The sequence below is a fragment of the Podarcis raffonei genome, chromosome 2, assembly GCF_027172205.1.
Source record: "Podarcis raffonei isolate rPodRaf1 chromosome 2, rPodRaf1.pri, whole genome shotgun sequence".
In the NCBI taxonomy this organism is placed as follows: domain Eukaryota; kingdom Metazoa; phylum Chordata; class Lepidosauria; order Squamata; family Lacertidae; genus Podarcis; species Podarcis raffonei.
Window position 1 is genome coordinate 105118682 of NC_070603.1, and position 20110 is coordinate 105138791.

General features: G+C 44.7%; 1 protein-coding gene across 6 annotated transcripts in view; it reads right to left on the reverse strand.

Moving 5' to 3' along the window:
- PXK (PX domain containing serine/threonine kinase like) overlaps positions 1-20110 on the reverse strand; it is a 54628-nt gene that overhangs the window by 6502 nt on the left and 28016 nt on the right. For 2 of the 6 annotated variants that reach the window (XM_053378380.1, XM_053378382.1), the window contains exons 5-18: positions 19851-19928; positions 18095-18168; positions 15907-15981; positions 13540-13644; positions 12745-12846; positions 9958-10119; positions 8554-8671; positions 8349-8427; positions 7668-7716; positions 7134-7211; positions 6815-6901; positions 5611-5680; positions 2372-2434; positions 135-164 (exon numbers count right to left, since the gene is read on the reverse strand). In XM_053378380.1, the coding sequence (XP_053234355.1) occupies positions 148-164; positions 2372-2434; positions 5611-5680; positions 6815-6901; positions 7134-7211; positions 7668-7716; positions 8349-8427; positions 8554-8671; positions 9958-10119; positions 12745-12846; positions 13540-13644; positions 15907-15981; positions 18095-18168; positions 19851-19928 (1157 nt within the window). In that variant the 3' untranslated portion in view covers positions 135-147. The remainder of the gene's footprint in view (positions 1-134; positions 165-2371; positions 2435-5610; positions 5681-6814; positions 6902-7133; positions 7212-7667; positions 7717-8348; positions 8428-8553; positions 8672-9957; positions 10120-12744; positions 12847-13539; positions 13645-15906; positions 15982-18094; positions 18169-19850; positions 19929-20110) is intronic. The other 4 variants (XM_053378377.1, XM_053378378.1, XM_053378383.1 and 1 more) reach the window with 3 other exon arrangements.

The following is a 20110-nucleotide window of genomic DNA, read 5'->3' on the forward strand; positions in this document are numbered from 1 at the left end:
CCAGCTAAAAGCTGAAGAGAGATGGCAAAGCGTGTTTCGGTTTGTTTTTAACGCACAGTTCACCACAATAACTTCTGAATAATGCTTTCCATTTTGGGTAAACATCTTTAAACATCAACATCAGATTACTTTACCAAGAATTCACGTTCAAAATGGTGCATGCTCTATTGAAGACAGCGGAAAGGAAAGAGAGAGAGAGAGAAAGAAAAGAGACAGGAAAAAGAGCACAAACAGTCAGTATTCTGATGTTAAGAGGGCTATTCAACAACAATAAGGAGATACAGACATCGGTTATTAAATACAGTTATGAACACAATGGTTAGACAAACTGGCCTGCTGACATGTTTTTCTATGGCTTTAAACTGGGGTTCCCAAACTGTGGTCCATGGACCACCGGTGCTGTCTGCAAGCTTCATTTAGGTGGTTCGCGGCCTGTCTGTGAAGAGTGACAGCAGTAGAAGCAGCGGTGAACCTCTGTCACTCTTACAACGCAGTGATCAACCCAGAGGGTGAGTTAGGTGGACCAGAAGTGATGTTGGGAGGAAGCACTTAAAAGGAGCAGAGAGGATTAGCAGCTAAATTAATGCAAGGCTATAATTAAGAAGTTTAATATTGGTTCAATGAGAAAATATATCATATAGCATCTAACAGAGTGCCTTACAATTGCTAACAACATGCAGAAAAATCATTAAGCAGTCTACCAAGACCCTCAGCAATTTTCACGTGGTCCATGGGCAGGGAGGGAAGGTTTGGGAACCACTGGCCTAGAATGAATTGCCCAGATTCAGATCCAGATCGTAGTACATACACCACATACAAAACCTTCCCCCCCCCCCATTTGAAAGACTTCAGAGACTGGAGCTGTTTTATAGCATCAGAAGATTCTCTCCTCTAGCCTGTATTGCTTACTCTGCTTGGCAACAACTTTCCAAGCTCTTAGAAAAAGGCAGTCCTGTTACCTATGATTTTTTAACTGCAGGAGTTAAGAATCAAACCTGTAGCCTTCTGCAAGACATGTATGTGGTCTATTGAACTATGGACTCCCATATGTCAAGCACTGTGGATAGTAGGTCCCTTTAGACAAGGTATCTTATTCACAATCCTATCCCTAGAATCTAAGCAGCAGCGATCTCGAAATACATTTTCAAAATCCATTTGTCTTGTATGGAAGACATCACTAGAAAACAGACCTGAAATGATCCACTACCTTCCAAGGTTAATTCAGCCACTATATATGGATTTAGTAAGCTCATGACAAAATATCAAAACAAGCAAGCAACTGTGCCCAAATTATATCTACCAAAGGCCTAGAACCACAGAGGTTTGTGTGACAATCAATATCTGCCACTATCTAAATAAATTAAGGAGTAATGTATCCAAGCAGGAGGAAGGAAATCCATTAAGTCATTTCACTTCTGAGCTGCCACTCACCACACAAACACACAATATGCATTTATTGTGTACTCTGTTGTTCCATTGGAAAACACACAGTTTAAACCACTCACGTGGCTGTTTCATCCATCACAAGTACACCGTTATCAGCTGCTCAATCAGGGCTTTTTTTAAATGCCAATTTGTATTATTCTATTAAGAAAACGCACCACTCAGGATGCCTAGCAATGTGTATGTCTTGTCATCTGAAAGTGGAGCAAGCGCTTTTTCAAACCGTTGAAAGGTGCAAGGGGGTGACACATAGACATGTAGTAAGACGGTTGGTCGTGCAGCACGGGCAAAGACCCAAAGGGCCCAAACGTATGGTGGACCCAAGTAGTTTAGAGACAGCACAAAAGAGTTCTCTGATTTCCCTTCCTGCCCCTTCCATGTGAAAGAAACCCACTTAGGGGGCTTTGACTGAAGCCTGAAAAATCCTAAGACAGGATAGAGGAAAACTTGAACTAACAAACAGGAAGGAAAGGCACAGTGAAAAAGGCAGACAGAAGAACCCACCACACTGGAAAACAAGGAGGTATTAACCTGAACATATGAATATATCTTATACAGACTATTTTGCTTTGGTGCTTAAACGAAGTCATCTCAATGGGCTGGGAATAACTTAGATTGAGCACCAGCAAAGGGGCCAGGCAGGCAGGATTAAAGGAAGTACAAACTATGAAGCACGGAGTCATCAAGTAATTCACGATTATGCTGATAAAACAAGAAGGCTGAAAACAGTTTGCCAGATTCAAAGAAGAAACACAAAATCTGAACTCTCTTCTATGGTGACAAGGCAGAATCAAAAAGCTATCAAGATGCGTTTTAAGGCAAGTGGTATTATTTCCTGCCTCATCAAGAGCAAAATTAGTCATTCTTCAGCTTGGCAACAAAACCCAAGAGAGAGATGGGCAGGCGGCGTGTCGACTCTTTAACTCACCTGCTGTACAAGGTGGAACAGGGGAAGAAGGTGACGTCAGAGGTGAACTCGCCCCAGAGCCTGCTGAATAAGAAACATCCAGAGTTGCTAAAAAGGTGCAGTTTCAAAATCCTTTTCACTGCTTAAAATGAGGCTTGCTGAAATAAGCAGCAAACCTACACATACAGGGAGGGGGCTGGGCCAACTGCACATTATATGTTAAATGTAGAGGCGCATTTAATGTGACTGTTTTTTAAAAAACCCCAAGTAATAAATAATAATAGTCAGAGCGGCTAACATCATATAAATAACACAGTATATATAAAAGCAGGCATCAATTAATTAAAATACATCTTAAAATTAATTCGGACAAATTAAAATCTGGACAAATGGCAGTTCCCAGGTTAAGATTGAGAGCAGTTAATACTTGCCAGGATCAACTGTTTTCACTGATCATATAAGGACCTGTGAACAGGCAGGGAGGCCTCCTTCATGCTTGTTCTTATACAAAGGAAAATAGGTCAGACTGCACCCTGGCCAAAGCCCTGGCGGAACAGCTCCATCTTGCAGGCCCTGCGGAAAGATGTCATATCCTGCAGGGCCCTATTCTCTTGTGGGAGAGCGTTCCACCAGGCCAGGGCCACAGCCGAAAAGGCCCTGGCTCTGATCGAGGCCAGTCTAATTTCCCTGGGGCCCGGGATCTTCAGAGTGTTGTTGTTTGCTGACCATAAGTTCCTCTGTGGGACATACCAGGTGAGGCGGTCCTGTAGGTACGAGGGTCCTAGGCCGTATAGGGCTTTAAAGGTTAAAACCAGCACCTTCAACCTGATCCTGTACTCCACCGGGAGCCAGTGCAGCTGGTATAGGATTGGGTGAATGTGATCTCTCGGCGAGGCAGATACAGTGGCAGACACTCAAGATCAGGACCACAGCAGGAGGGGAAGGGGAATTTAACTATTTCATTCTCTGCCACAGTCCATATGAAAATCCCACCTCCCCTCAAACTACTATTAGTATCAAGAGGAAAGCTTTCATTAGCGCCAATGAGAGTTTTCCTTCCAAAACAAAATAGCAGGCAGTGGTGGGGAGTGGGGCAGTCTTTTCTTGTCGGGAAGCAAAAGAATTAAATTTCTCCTCACCTGTCACAGTCCTGACTTTTAAACAAAGACCCACCCCGGCAGCTATTTTGTTTTGTTTTTGTTTTAAATAAGCCATGCTGAATGCAAAGATGCGTTCAACATGATACAGTTTGGCCCTGTAGCTAAGCTGAGGAACTAGGCAGAATATGAGTGGGTGGGATGCAAACAAGGCCAGGCTGTTCGGTGGTGGGTCACGCCATGCAGTTTGCAGCAGAGAAGGGCAAACCCTGTGCAAATTTCAATACTCTGTCTGCTTCATAGAGAGTAATTCTATCCTTCGGAGCAGTGATCCCACTAGTGCAAACTTGCCTGGAGGGGAATTAAAATTCCAGCAAGAAACTTTACCAACTGTACTCTTAGCTAAACACAAGGGGATTTGCAGGTGGGTTTTGCCAGGTCAGCGGATGTTGTCGGCACCTGGTCATGAACAAGATTGTACACCATGAAAAAGTTCTGGGAAGTAATGAGTTACTAAATCCTTGAGAGCCAAACTAGGGGATATGTGGGAGTTGGACAAAATGTCTCCCAATGCTGGTTTTGTTTTTTTAGAGAGAGTTATGCAGCAGGCAGCAGTGGCCATGGATCAGATCAGATCAGAGTGTGTCTGTGTGTATTTAACTCTTGTTCCACAGGCCTATTGTCTAATCAAACCCCTGCTTCTTTTCCATACGCTGGGAAGAAGACACAAGGCCAATTTCATTTTGAAGAACAGCCCACTGGGGAGCACGGTCTACCTCCAGCCACTGCTCGGATCAAATCCACAGCTTCCCATTGCTCAAGTTCAGGCTTGTCTGTTTTAAAGCAACAGACCCCAATGGGTTTCTTCATGTATCTTCTGTCCACAATCTAATTTGGGTCACTAAGTGCTGCGCAGCAATACACATCTCTCTATGTGGAGAGGCTACCTTATTGATAAGCGACGCTTCCAAAATCTCCCTTGGTGGAATATATTTTATTACAAGGTCTGCAAAAGTATGCAGAACCTTCTATTAATTTTATTCTAAGGGGAGTACCGTGCTCTATATAGTCGCTCTTTATTGTTTAAGTCTCGTTTGGATGTTGCTGTGTTTGAAAACTTAATAAACACATATCTCTCTTTAAAAAAAATAAAAATGCTCTGCTTGGAATGTGTATCAAGGGCCTATTGCCCTTCTCATGCAGGCAGCTTTCCTCCCCTTCCTGGTGAATCAATTGCTAGAAGCAGAAGGGAAATATTGGTTAATTCACATTGAGATGGTGTGCATTTTCCAGCTTTTGGTCTCAGTGTATTAGTCAGGCTCACCATAAGCAAATGGCTGCTGCCACAAAGGGCTGCCACAGCCAAGGCAAGGGTGTGCCAACCCAAGTGTATGCGAATCCTTGTGCATCTATGGAAAATGGCTTAACAAGGAGATCCTGAGCACTGCAAGTCACTATCCCAGAAAAAGTCCCCCTAGCTCACAGCTCGAGATCTGACAGCCTCGTAGCAATGGCATTGTCAGCACTGTACACACACTTCATTAGACTCCGCAGGAAAAAAATCTTGCTCCAGTGCCTCATATGTCACAACAAGGCTCCTATCTTGGTGTAGTTCATGGGTAGGCAAACTAAGGCCTGGGGGCCAGATCCGACCTAATCACCTTCTAAATCCGGCCCACGGATGGTCAGGAATCAGCGTGTTTTTACATGAGTAGAACGTGTCCTTTTATTTAAAATGCATCTCTGGGTTATTTGTGGGTTCTGCCTGGTGTTTTTACATGAGTAGAATGTGTCCTTTTATTTAAAATGCATCTCTGGGTTATTTGTGGGGCCTGCCTGGTGTTTTTACCTGAATAATAATAATAAATAATAATAATAATAATATAATTATTTATACCCTGCCCATCTGGCTGGGTTTCCCCAGCCACTCTGGGCAGCTTCCAACAAAATATTAAAATACAATAGTCTGTTAAACATTAAAAGTTTCCTAAACAGGGCTGCCTTCAGATGTCTTATAAAATGCATCTCTGGGTTATTTGTGGGGCATAGGAATTCATTCAATTTTTTTCCTTCAAAATATAGTCTGGCCCCCCACAAGGTCTGAGGGACAGTGGACCGGCCCCCTGCTGAAAATGTTTGCTGACCCCTGGTGTAGTTAGTTACCTGAATTGTTAGAGTTGCTGTATTTCATCGTTTGTTCCTCTCCACTCTCAAAGGACGAGCGTTTAGACTTCTGCAGGCACAAAAAGGAAGAGATCCAACAGTTCACAAGTGGTTAGCCGATTGCCGTTTCGCAACTCTTTTTCCTAGTTCCAAACAGGCCTGCGCATTTCACACGCATTAACCCTGTGAGAATTAGCATGGCGACTGCATGACAGGCAGCAGCGATGGTGGACAAGTCTTAACTGCAGGGGCCAAGAGCATTTACACAGGGCGCCCAAATCCTCACCAATTACCACCTTTCAGAATACTGCAGGTACAGCTTCAGTGCACAGTGGCAACTGGAGCTCACTACTATTGTCAAAACATGACAACAGTTTCAAAAGGCAGTGTTGAGACCTGGAACTGGAATCTTCCCCTCTTGTTGCGTTAGCTGGGACCATTCTTCTGACTACCTCAACGTGCTGACGGAGGAGAACAACGTCCTTTAAATGAGTGGAACCTTCCCCTCACCAGTTTAGATTTTTGCCCATGAGAAACTACCTCGAGAAGCAATGATTATTTGGCTTAGAAATGTGCCATCGCAGTTGTGGACAGGATGTAGACTGAACCAGTAGTGTGGTCCTTTGTGCAGGGTAGATTTCAGCCTGTGTTTGTCTCCCGCCAGACAGTCACATTATGAACTTTTGAGGGTAGGATGCACATCAAAGTCTTTTGACATAGACCCATCTCCACAAGCACCCATACAGAGTTGGTACAGATCTACCACAAGTTACCGCATTGTGAGGTAGTGTTCAAAATGCTAGACTTGGATCAGGAACAGCTGGGTTGAAATCCCCTTAGCCAGGAAGTTTCAGTATAGCTAAAACTTCTTATTCTAACTCTAGCTTCTCTCACAGAGTTGCTGCAAGTACAGAAGTAGAATGATCCCAAGACACTATCTTCTTAGGCAGAAGAGATATATATAAATGAGATAAACAACAATGTGCTAGGCAGCTATCCACCCCTGTTTTAAAACTTTATTAATAAATAGAACTATTTTCCCATTATATTTATTAATAAAGTTTTTAAGCAGGGATAAATAGCTGCCTAACATATTTGTATCCTGTTATACTGTATACAGTTTGAAATGGGATGATCGCATAGACACTATTTTCCCATTCTGAGAGAACTATTATTATTAATCTTAGATTCCAGTGCTGCTTACTTTTCGTGCTAAGATCTTCCTCTTTTTTTTCTCTTCCTCTGAACCATAATGAGATTGGGCTCTCGTCAGTCTTCTGTGCTGATGAATCTTTTAACGGAAGAAGAAAAGGACTTAGGGGGCAAAGCAGATTACAAATGTTTACCAATTCAAAAATCATTTCCCCATTAGATGTTGTTGTAATGGTTCTCTCTGCTTTATATACACTATAAAATGAAATAATTATAAAAATATTTACCCAAAATAATAATAATAATCAGCAGCAGACTATAAATTTGTCTGAGAAACCACCAGCACTAATGGAAAGAGGTTCAAAACTTACCTGTTTCTGTTCTTCTACTAGTCTTTTCTCTATGCATTCTTTGGCAATCTTCAATGCTTCTTTTAACTTAGTGGGGATCTGATAAGCGAAAAGAAAAAGGTCCACAGCTTGGTGACAGAGACTAATACAGTGGTACCTCGGGTTACATACGCTTCAGGTTACAGACTCCGCTAACCCAGAAATATTACCTCGGGTTAAGAACTTTGCTTCAGGATGAGAACAGAAATCGTGCAGCTGCGGCGCGGCGGCGGCGGCAGCAGCAGCAGGAGGCCCCATTAGCTAAAGTGGTGCTTCAGGTTAAGAACAGTTTCAGGTTAAGAACAGACCTCCAGAATGAATTAAGTTCTTAACCCAAGGTACCACTGTATTTATAACATGGCATTCCTGCAGATATTCTGTAAAAATCTGTTGGGCTTAGGGGGAGAGGGTGCCAGGGGGAGGTAGCAATGTGTCAAGGACTGAAAAGTTGGGAAGGGACGGCTAGAAAAAATATACTATTAAAAGCAAATTGCCATCAATGTAATTCAATTGTACCTTAAACTGTGTTTTTTCTGAATTTGTTAAAAGGACATCACTGAATAACCTGAAATAAAAAACAAACAGAAAATGCACATTCAAAAGCCAGCCAGCAAGCACCATCCTACCTAACTGCTGGATTTTTTCATTTTGCACTTGGGCTTATAGGAACTGCAGCTAATTGGGTTAAGCTCCATATGGCAAGGTAGATATGGGTGAAGCAGCTCCTTTCAACTCAAGTCTCCAGCAGCTTAGCGGAAACTAGTACAACTAGGTAAGGAGCTGCTTTGCAAAAATAGCTTGCCGTGCAATGACTAAACCATGAGACTTCAATTCCAAGGAGCCAGCCTTAGCTGTGATATAGGCGACAGCAGCCTCCTACACAGTGTTGCTCAGAAATTCTACGAAATGAAAAAAATAGTGCAGTTTTTAAAATAGTGGTGCAAACCAGTGCCATTTCAAAAGGTTCAGTCCACCACCCTGACTCAAAAAGGCGTCTAGCTGTATAGACAAAAACCTGCTCTGTGATCCCAGGAACCACCACACAAAATGTGGTGATGGCATCTGAATGCACAGCGAACAAAGCAACTTTCAAAACTATACAGCGGATGTTCAAACATGTGGTTCCATGACCAAGTGAGTCACTCAAAGCCAGTTAGGAGTGACTAGCCTGTACAGGGTGAACAAATAGGGACTTACGGCATTTGTAAGAGCCGGGAGACTGTAGGCATGCCGTTCTTCATGGCTTCGGGAGAAATAATGGATTCCAGTACAGTTACTGAAGGGGTGAGAAATACAGAAGTTAAGTTGAAGGTGAGAAATGTAGAAGCCCATGAAAGAAATGCAAACAATCCGAGTTTCCGCTTGAACTAGACTGAAATGTTGCTTTGAGCATTTCACTCACCTACAGATGTGGATGGTGCAGGGGGGAAGCTGTCCACTGGAACAGAGTCCGGGGGTCTCCCGTAGGTCATTTCGTACAGTAAGTGACCAAAGCAATGCACATCAACACTTTCTAAAGTCTGCGAAAAGAAATGGGAGGGAGAGACAGCTTGCTTAAAATATCACGTGATTATCACATGAACCCTACTCTCCACTGGCATCAGCGATCCTGCGCTTGTAACGAATGTTTACTTCCTGCGTGTACTTGCTGCAAAATGAATAACCGCCAACGGCAAGCATGAATTACATGAATTAAGGTTACATTCCTATACACACTTACCTGGGAGTCTGTCCCATTGTACTCAACAGGACTTGCTTCTGAGCAGGCAAGGGTTAAGATCGAGCCACAGGAGGATTAGCAAGTTTAGGGAACTGTGATTTGGGACAGACACAAAACAGCCTCTCTGCTGACTGCTTATATTGCAAGCTCATGTCTCGAGCAAACTCAAAACAACTAGGTAACAATTTTTGAAAGCAGCAAGATCCAACTTGTTCTACAAGGTATTTTCAGGACTACCAATATGGCAGAGATCCCATCAGATAAGTGATGTTAAGTATGACATTATAATAGAGAGAGGAGCTTTTCCAAGTGATAAAACAAGACTCCACCCCCTCCAGGATAATCCATCAGTACTCTGCTCACAAGTTTACAGCACCAGTACTACAATACAGTCATACCTTGGTTTTCAAATGCCTTGGGAGTTGAATGTTTTGGCTCCCAAACAATCAAAAGCTGGAAGTGATTGTTCTGGTTTTCGAATGTTCTCTGGAACCCGAACATCGATGTGACTTTCGTGACTTCTGATTGGCTGCAGGAGCTTCCTGCAGCCAATCAGAAGCAGCGCCTTGGTTTCTGAACAATTTGGAAGTCAAACAGATTTCCGGAACGGATTCCATTCGACTTCCAAGGTACCACTGAATGTGGTATTCACAAATGCCCTTCTTTGGAGAAAAGACACTGTAGCAAAGGAATAGCAACTGTACATTTATTGTGCAATATAATATTTATCTGAAAAAGCCAACTACATACTGCAAGGTTTCAGCATTTCAGAGTTGGCTTATCGTTCTCCCTCTCCCTCTAGGAAAACAAAACCAGAACAAGTCAGGGGTTTCTCCCTTCTGGTTTTTGGTGCCACCCGCCATTTCTCCTCCTCTTTCTTCCAAAAAAAGAGATAAGTGTTAACTAGTTCTTGTAACAAAACCAAAAAAACCACACTGCTGTGTTTCCAAACATCCTTTAAACAACTTTCTATTAAGCTTCTCTCGTAGCATTACTGAATAGCTTTTCTTTTTAAATAAAACAACTATTGCAACGTATGACATCTATAACGGATTCCCACGCACAAAGATGCTTGCCTCGACGTACATTAATTTTGCGGAACTGTGTGAAGTAGGACCGGTAGAAGGAGGGGAGCCCCAGCAGCGAATTCTCCAGATCCAGTAACCTGCATGTGTCCCCGTCCATCATGACATTGGAAGCATGGAGGTGGCCGTACGGAAATCCTTTTTCGTGCAAGAACTTTAAGACCTAGGAGACCAAGCACACAGATGTTTTAGTTTGAGGAAATGAATTCCCTTGCCAAGATCTATTAAGTGCCTGTCCAAGGATGTATCCCACACCCTCCCACACATCCCAAAGGGCATTAATTGGGGGCTTTCGTTCTGTGATGGGTACAGGCCCTATTCACACTTCCCCTGCCCAACCGCCTTTGATGCTTCTGTTATTACTATCCAATAGCCCTTCCTCTCCCCTTTCAGATGCTACATCTCAGTTTCTTCCCATTCTGTCAATAATTTGCTTAAATACCTTCCCTCCCTTCTCAAGCCACCTCAAACTCACAAGGTGCACATCTGCATTTTGTGGGATGTGATCCACGGGTAGCAGTCAAGTGCAACATTCCTTATAATGCTAGAGTGGATATGCAAGGGAATGTTTGGTCCAGCCAGTCGAAACTTCCTGTACCTCCTGGCCTGGAGCATCCTTCCTCTTGCATGTGACCAGAGGTGGGCATGACCTTACCTGTCCAGGTAACAAAAGGATGAGTCATGCAGCTCCCGCCCCCCTTTTTTCTCTTTCTCCTTTAGTCTGCTTCCAGCTAGGACTGCTCTGTTGGCTTGCAGCCAACAGCAGCACAGGGATTGTCCCCCATATGGGGTAAATCGACATGTTGCTATTTGTAACTTTAAGTCTGCCTTCAGGATTGATGCTGTGTACTGCCTGAACGCAAGTTAGGCAGTGAAGGTCCTGTGCAAGTGCCTGGAGGCGGTTGGAGGATGCATGGCGGCTAATAGATTGAGGTTGAATTCTGACAAGACAGAAGTACAGTTTTTGGGGGACAGGGGGCGGGCTGGTGTGGAGGACTCCCTGGTCCTGAATGGGGTAACTGTGCCCCTGAAGGTGCACAGCCTGGGGGTCATTTTGGACTCACAGCTGTCCATGGAGGTGCAGGTCAACTCTGTATCCAGGGCAGCTGCCTACCAGCTCCATCTGGTACGCAGGCTGAGAGTCATGCCAGAGGGGTGCATGCTCTGGTTATCTCCCGCTTGGACTACTGCAATGCGCTCTACGTGGGGCTACCTTTGAAGATGACCCGGAAACTACAACTAATCCAGAATGCGGCAGCTAGACTGGTGACTGGGGGCGGCCGCCAAGACCACATAACACCGGTCTTGAAAGACCTACATTGGCTCCCAGTACGTTTCCAAGCACAATTCAAAGTGTTGGTGTTGACCTTTAAAGCCCTAAACGGCCTCGGCCCAGTATACCTGAAGGAGCGTCTCCACCCCCATCGTTCTGCCCGGACGCTGAGGTCCACCGCCAAGGGCCGTCTGGCAGCTCCCTCATTGCGAAAAGCAAAGCTACAGGGAACCAGGCAGAGGGCCTTCTCGGTAGTGGCGCCCACCCTGTGGAACGCACTCCCATCAGATGTCAAAGAGATAAACAACTTCCTGACATTCAGAAGACATCTGAAGGCAGCCCTGTTCAGGGAATTTTTTAATGTGTGACATTTTAATGTATTTTTAATCTTTGTTGGAAGCCGCCCAGAGTGGCTGGGGAAACCCAGCCAGATGGGCAGGGTACAAATAATAAATTATTATTATTATTATTATTATTATTATTATTAGGGATATTAATAAACAATATATCCTCTCCTGCCACCCTGAACATTCCCGCACATTTTGCATTTTTAGGCAGTGGTTTCCAACCAGTGTGCTGTGAATGATGGTCAGAGGTGCCATGGGCAACACTGGCCCTCTGGCCCTCTTTCCTTCCTTCCCTCCTCTGGTGCCCCCTTGCGTCTCTGCCTCCCCAAGGCTTCCACAGCTGTTTGTTGCAGCTGCCCTGGCTACAAGCTCCCCAGGAGAATGGTGCCTTTGGGGCTGGCCAGGGGGTGCTGGTTGCCAGGAGCTGAGACGGCCTCGGAATAAGCAAGCAAGTGGATGAGGGAGTGCAGCTAGCCAGTCTGCCAACCCTTGCTGCTGGGAATGGACAGACAAGTCCCAGGCCCCTGTGGGGCAGTGTGAGGAGGAACCTCTCTTTGAGGTGGGGGGAGACCAGGGATGGTAGCAGCAGCTGCCCGGAGGACTCCCAAAGAGGAGGCTGAGGGAACACTCCACAAGGGAGGGAGTTCGAAAAAGGGTGAGAGGCTGCTAGCTCTGCAGGCAAGGGTTGACATAACTGGGCTTCTGAATGAGCCCCACAGGGGCGACACAGAAAGACTGTATTTGGTCAAGGGAGTCATGGACTCAAAATGGTCGAAAGCCGTTGATCTTAGGCATGCATCAACGTATCGAGGGACAGTTTCTTTCAAAACAGATTGACTTCTATATGGCAAGAAGTAGGTCCCTTTCCCAGGTAAGGTGTGCTAGATAGCTGCTTTGCACCTGCCCCCCAGGAACATTTTACAGGAACAAAATGCAAGCAAGGCTAGAGTCTTCTCTACCTGCACGCATACAGTCATACCTCACCCATTTTCCTCTGGAAAATTCATTTGGATTTTGCATTCCAATGTGACATTTCTAGCACACATGGGAAAACATTCACAGCTGAATTGGGTTTCAGATACACTTTTCGTTACTGTTTAGAACTTCAAGTGGATTGTCTGCCTTAACAGCAAATCTATTTTAGACAATTAAAAAAAAAATCCTGTACCTCTAGAATTTGTCTGCCAAACGTTTTAATTTGCTGAAGTTCAAGACCCTGAATTTTCTTCGGGTTGCAGTACTTCTTCAGAAATTGATCTTTTGGCTTCGCCTGTAATAATCGTAACAGCAATTTTGTTTTTAATCTCAAACATCACAGAAGTTATCACATCAGAGCAAGGCATTTCAATTCTTAAAAAGTTTTTTTTCCCTTGCATGCACTAAGAAAATATTAGGGCAGGTCCCTGATTAAAGAAATCTTTAGGCAATGAATCACATGAGCTGCAGTCTAAAGGTTGTGTCCAATGATAGTCCTGCTAAGAGTAGACCTAATGAAATTAATGGACAACTTGGGTGCATCATTTCAGTTGATCCACTCTCGAGTAGAACTTGAGTTGGATACAGTCCTAAGTAATTACATTTGCATGTGAGTAAAACAATAGTTCTGAAGCAAGGCATAGTTTTCCTTGATTTTAGATGCAGGTCTTATAGCAGGCAACATCTTAGAAGAGGAACACCCCACCCACCCTTGTGTGTGAGAAAGAAAAGTTGAAAATGCCAAAAATGCCTCTTAGTTTGGTGCTTGGTGCTTATAAGAACTTCATTAAAAAGAATATATACACCATACTATGTTGTAAAAATCTGCTGTCCAGTTATTAGGGATATATATATAGCATGCAAGCAAAATGGTTCTTTAGATTTATTCAGTGTTGCAGACCTAAAAAATACGCTCTGCAAATACATCAAGTCCACGTTACTTATGTACCTTGAAAACATTACGCCTCGAGAGCATACTTAACCCTACCTTATATATCAGGTCTTTGAGTGTTCCTTTTTCGCTGAAGGGTCTTATTACCAGTGCAGAAGATTCATTGGCCATTGCAAAAGTGACTTTGTAAATATAGGGATGCTGTTTTTTAAAAAAGGGAGAGAACACATTTAAGTTTTCTAACGTTCTGATCCTAAGTCCCACCAAGTTCAACGTGCAAGTACGGCCTTCACAGTGATCTAAACCAGTGATGGGGAATATGGAGTCCTTTCAACCTCATGGTTAAGAACATCTGGAAGGCACCAAGCTAGGGGAAGGGATGATTAAGATGACAGTTTGAACGGGGCTTTACTCAGCCAGTCTGTCGCTCGATAAAACACCCCTGTTTTTGTTGAACATTCATTGTACCAAACATGACTCACTCCTTCACATGACCAAGTTCCAGGGACATCCTGCACACAGTAATTCAAGAAGATTGTTGCAGGATCAGTCCCCCCCCCCCCCAGTATGCAGCAAATGCCACAGCCTGCTCAAAAGACTGAGAGATGTGCTGGCAAAAACACTGCTGTGTGTTCTAGACAAATTTGTGCACGGCCAATTGCTCACATTTAAAGGATTAGCGTTTCCCAGCAGAGACCTTTACTTTTGTTTAAATTTTGAACATCATAATCAGCTTTTTTGTGGCAACTCTGAAATGTGTTTGCTTACAGGAATAAACCAAACGACACTCTCAGGAGCTTCTATTGCATTGTAAATAAGTATCTAATGCCTAAAGTGATAAAAGAGAAGGGCATACAAGGTTACTACTGCACATGGTGGTTGGAATGAAACCATGAGGGTAGTTCATTTGTTTGCACAAATTAGCTCACAAATAAACTTGTTTTGTTCCTGCAGAGCTTATGGTTGCACACCTCATTTTACCAGATCCACACAGTTAAAATCCCCATTAACATAGTGGGGCTTGCTTTTGAATAAGCGTGCACAAGTCTTCAATGCAGCTTTTTTTAATGGCTACTAGCCAAGATGGCTATGTTTCACCTTAACTGCTGAAAGGCAGAATTGCCAGTTGCTGGGGATCCCAAAAGGGGAGAGCAATGAACTTTTACTGCCTCCCGCTTCCTCCCCTCTCTCTTCCGACTTCTCTTTTCCCTCAACCCCTTATTGCCTATAAAAGAAACGTCTCACTCTCTGAATATGATGGAGTTTACAACTTGAAAACAGAGACTCTATATGTTCTACTGCAGGCTTCCTGAGCCCTCCAGATGTTTTTGGCCTACAACTCCCATGATCCCTAGCTAGCAGGACCAGTGGTCAGGGATGATGGGAATTGTAGTCTCAAAACATCCGGAGGGCCGAGGTGGAGGAAGCCTGTTCTACTGTTACCCAAGAAAATATTACAATAAAAACATATTTAAAAAACAAAATGCAAGAAACAAAACCTGCAATAAAATGTACCGTATTTTTTGCTCTATAGGACGCACCGGACAATAGGACGCACCTTGTTTTAGAGGGGGGGAAACAAGAAAAAAAATTCTTCCCCTCTCTGCCCAGCACCCCTTCAGCGAAGCGGCAGGAGGTGTTGCACAGTGAGGGGGAGAATTGTCCCCCTTTTGTTTTCCCCCTCTAAAACAAGGTGCCGTTTAAGGTGCGTTCAGTCGCCTTCAGGCCTACCTTCAGGTGGCTACCTTCAGGTTCCTTTCGATCTGCTCTTTGGGGCTGGTGGGGGGAAGCCCACCACCAGCCCCAAAGAGCAGGTCGGGGAGAAGCGGAAAGGCGCGCAGCGGAGAGGCTGCTGCCATAGTCGCGCGTCACCTCTTCAGCTGGGAGAGGGTCGCGGGGCTATGGCTTCTTTAGCCCCGCGCGCACTCTCCCGGTTGGAGAGGTGACGCGCGGCTATAGAGGCTCTTGCCATAGCTGTGCGCCACCTCTCCAGCCGGGAGAGGGTAAGCGGGGCTTCTTTAGCCCCGCGCGTGCTCTCCCGGTTGGAGAGGTGACGCGCGGCTATAGAGGCTCTTGCCATAGCCGCACGTCACCTCTTCAGCTGGGAGAGGGTCGCGGGGCTATGGCTTCTTCGCTCCATAGGGCGCACACACATTTCCCCTTCATTTTTGAAGGGGAAAAAGTGTGTCCTATAGAGCGAAAAATACGGTATTTCTTTTATTTACTTAACAAAAAGAGAACGCTCAAAATAAACTCCTAGCCGGCTGTGACAGGGAGATTCACAGCTAATGAAAAGCACTTTAAACGCCCATCCAGTTTAAGAACGATGCATGCGTGGTAGGTAGCCCAAGGGCCAGGCTTTGAAATCAAGATGGGATACAGTCACCTCTGTGCACCACTGACTTTTGTGTTGGACCAAGGAAAGTATGTGGATTAAAAGTGATAATTAAAGAAACTACTCACAGAACAAGAAGAAAGAAGTTTCATAGCGCACTGAAGATCTTTGTCAGACAGGTACTTGTCAGGGCCCAGGTCAGCCTGGAAATACAATTACTACGTTACTCAAAATGACAAAAAACAAACAAAACACCACACGCTGATAAAAAGAACAGGCACACACTGTAATCGAAGCACCACAATGGCAGCCAGCACAGTACCCTCCAGATGTCATTGGACTTCCAACTCCTATGAACTCTAACCAGCAGGGATAAAGGTAAAGGACCCCTGACAGTTAAGTCCAGTCACGGACGACTCTGGGGTTGCAGCGCTCATCTCGCTTTACTGGCTGAGGGAGCTGACGTTTGTCCACAGTTTTTCCAGGTCATGTGGCCAGCATGACTAAGCTGCTTCTGGCGAACCAGAGCAGCGCACGGAAACGCCGGTTACCTTCCCGCCGAAGCAGTACCTATTTATCTACTTGCACTTTTTGGCATGCTTTCGAACTGCTAGGTGGGCAGGAGCTGGGACTGAGCAACAGGAGCTCACCCCATCACGGGGATTCGAACCGCCGACCTTCCGATCGGCAAGCCCTAGGCTCAAGGGGTTAGACCACAGTTCCACCTGCGTCCCTACATAAGCATCCTCACTGGTTCCAGAAGTGGAGCCACTTCTCTTGATGAGCCCATGCAATGTGAAACCGCCAGCCCCACAAAAAATAGCAATGGCACTGGCAGCATTCAGGGTCAGAACTGGTCTGCAAGGTTGTTGGGGTTTTTGGGGGGGTTGTTGTTTGTTTTTGCAAAAATCAGCGAGCCAGCTTCATCCATCATAGCCTATTCTGGTTGCTGTGGAAGAGGATGGAACCAGCAGCACACCCCATGCAACATCAACAGCACCTGCCCTGCCCTGCCCTCCACTCCACCCCAGTGGCCCAGCCAGTGCCGGATTTACGTATAAGCTAAACAAGCTATAGCTTAGGGCCCCACTCTCTTGGGGGCCCCCCAAAAAAAATTAAAGGGGAAAAGAAGCTGGATGTACATTTCCAACATATAAGATAAAAAACTAATAAAATAAAACCTACATACAGCAACAGGGTTTTGTGTTGTGTAGGCTCCTATAATGTAAGAAATGGGCTGCGCCTGCTAGCCTGCTCCCTAAAATATCACTGGTTTGCTCATTTCTAACAGCGACAATTTGTTGTTGACAAACGACAGCTAGATATATAAAGGGCCCCGTTACCTTCAGTAGCTTAGGGCCTCATCAAACCTAAATCCGGCCCTGGGCCCCGCCTGCTCTGCATAGAATTCCAGAGTTGGAAGGGACCCTGAGGCTCACCTAACCCAACCCGCACAGCAATGCAGGAATATGCTGCCGTCCCATATTGGGATCAAACCTGCAACCTTGGCATTATCAGCACCACGCTCTCGCCAACAGAGCTTATAAGAAAATTGTTGTGAATACAGTACAGTGGTACCTCGGGTTAAGAACTTAATTCGTTCTGGAGGTCCGTTCTTAACCTGAAACTGTTCTTAACCTGAGGTACCACTTTAGCTAATGGGGCCTCCTGCTGCCGCCACACAATTTCTGTTCTCATCCTGAAGCAAAGTTCTTAACCTGAGGTACTATTTCTGGGTTAGAGGAGTCTGTAAACTGAAACATCTGTAACTGGAGGTACCACTGTATGCCCAATTGCCACTAAATGATGTCTCATCTTCCTTCCCTTCTCATCTTTCCCATGTTTACTTTTAGGACCCATCTGCACTATTGGGGAGGGTGTCACAGAAGTGCACTTCTTTTGTCATCTTGGCTTGTGTGCTGAGGAACTGCTTCCATGATTGAAAGTCTTGGTTACAAGGCTGCTTGAGCCATTGATGGACATTCAAGGCAAAAGGCCAGAGCGGAAAGAAATCTCTGTGTTAACCCTATAAGATTTGTTTCGCTGTCCCCCAGAGGTTGGTGGGCTGTATGAGTCACAGATTGCATTAGCTTTGGCAGAGATCTCTGCTGGGGTCCCATGCTGGTTGTCCTCATTCTGCTCTAGCCCAGTTTACGTCGTGATACTCCTACAGATTCACAGCATCTTCGCTACAGACAAAGTGGGCGGTTACTAAAAACTGCATCATGTAGAAGTGCGGTGAAAAAGGAAGAAATCCGGAAAATGCTGCCAACCCGCTTGGAAGAGATGACAGAACTCCCCAAAAGTGAAACTTGCCCAGCTCAACGCTAGCCGCTCCTTTGGTTGATTTTTAATCTTCATTAAGAAATATTTCTTCCGTATCCTCCACCCTGAAAAAGAAAACGTGGTTACCAATCGTTTGATTGAAGTTGCCAAATCAGGGTTTTCATTTTCTACACAAGCCACCTTCAGATAAGCAGATTGGCCAGGCGTGCACCCAACATGACCCCAATTCTCCTGCAGCAATTCTGTGTTTTCTATAAACACCAATTAGTTCGGAAAGTCTGTTCCAATACGACCTCATTGTTTCACTGTCTCAGATGAAAAGGAAAGGGACTTTTCACTATCAACTGTACAAACGCACTATTGCATTAAATTGTGTGGACGTGGGCGGTCCTTAAAAATTAATATTTGGATTATTTGTGTTACGGGCTGATTCATGACTGTTCTCCCCAGTGCTTTTTTTTCTGAGGGGTGCGCAGGGGTAAACATACTCCTAAACATTTTGTGAATCTTTGTGCTTTTGTCCATTTACCGTATTTATTTTTCCCGGTTTGAAAAAATGGTGATTTTCTTGAGTCAAAATTAGAGTACCCCTAAACATTTTTTTAAAAGAAAAAAAGCACTGGTTCTCGCTAAATATTCTGAAGTGGGACACGCCTACGTATAAACTCACTTCCACCTCTCAAAAGCCACTTGTGGAAACTGTCTTTCAAGCCTTACTTTCCTCTTCTACAACAGAAAATGCAAAGAACCAGAAGTTTACATGAAACAAACTTTCTAATTCATTTTCAAGTTTTAAATGTTAATATAGAGGTGTGTGCATGGAATGTGCATTTGAATAAAATTTAAGTATAACAGAGGGAGGGAGGAAGTCTGTCTCTTGAAAAGGGCCTCAAACTGTAGCAGTGTTCTGATAAAAAGGTAAAGGGACCCCTGACCATTAGGTCCAATCGTGACCGACTCTGGGGTTGCGGCGCTCATCTCGCTTTATTGGCCGATGGAGCCGGCGTACAGCGAACCAGAGCAGCGCACGGAAACGCCGTTTACCTTCCCGCCAGAGCAGTACCTATTTATCTACTTGCACTTTGAGGTGATTTCGAACTGCTAGGTTGGCAGAACTACCGCAGTATTCTGATACACAGCGGTAAATGTCTAGTAAACAGGGGGAACCAATCCAGAAACACATCAGGGTCCACAGTTTGATCCATAGCTGTCAACTTTTCCCTTTTCTTGCGAGGAATCCTATTAGGAATAAGGGAATTTCCCTTTAAAAAAGGGAACCGTTGACAGCTATGGTTTGATCATCATCGCCAACTTAATATATGACACAAGTATTAAACGGTCGAGGCTTATTGGTCAAGGTGACTTGGCACATGAAAAGGGTCCAGATTCAGTCTCTGCCATTACCACTTAAAAGGCTGGAAAAAGCTTTCATGGAAGGCTAAACTAGAGGAGGAGTAAATTAGCAACTGCATGATTATTATTTTTTAAGTAAACAGAAGGCAGAGGAGGGCAATCTGGATCAAACTAGGAGGGAAGGGTAGAGGAATTTAACCCTGCCCTCTGCCCCTTGTTTACATTGCAAATAATGCTTCCACTAGTGCAATCAGAGCGCGGCAGAGAACAAAATCCCTCTGCGTTCCTGATATTTGCATGAAGGTATCATGTCTAGGTATCATGTCTGCTGCTGTCTCTATTCAGAGGACACTCAATTGGGTTGGATAAGCCGACAGCACATTTCTGTGGTTTGTGGCGCAATCGCTTTACCTAGCGAGCCAAAAACTCTTACCGATATCCTTTAGAGGTTCCACCACTTCCCACTTTGGCTCTGACCGAAAGAACATCGAAACGTGCTGTAAGGCAATCTCTGCAAAGAGAATTTTGGGTGGCCGTTAGGTACACATATTAACAAGGGTCAGTGGTGAAGCTGTTAGCTTATAATGTTTCGCACAAGAGAGGGCGTCTCCTCAGAGGGTTCGTTTCCACTCTAGTTCAACTTAAGTACACACACCTCCTGGGATTTTATTTAAAACCAGAGTACTAGGCACC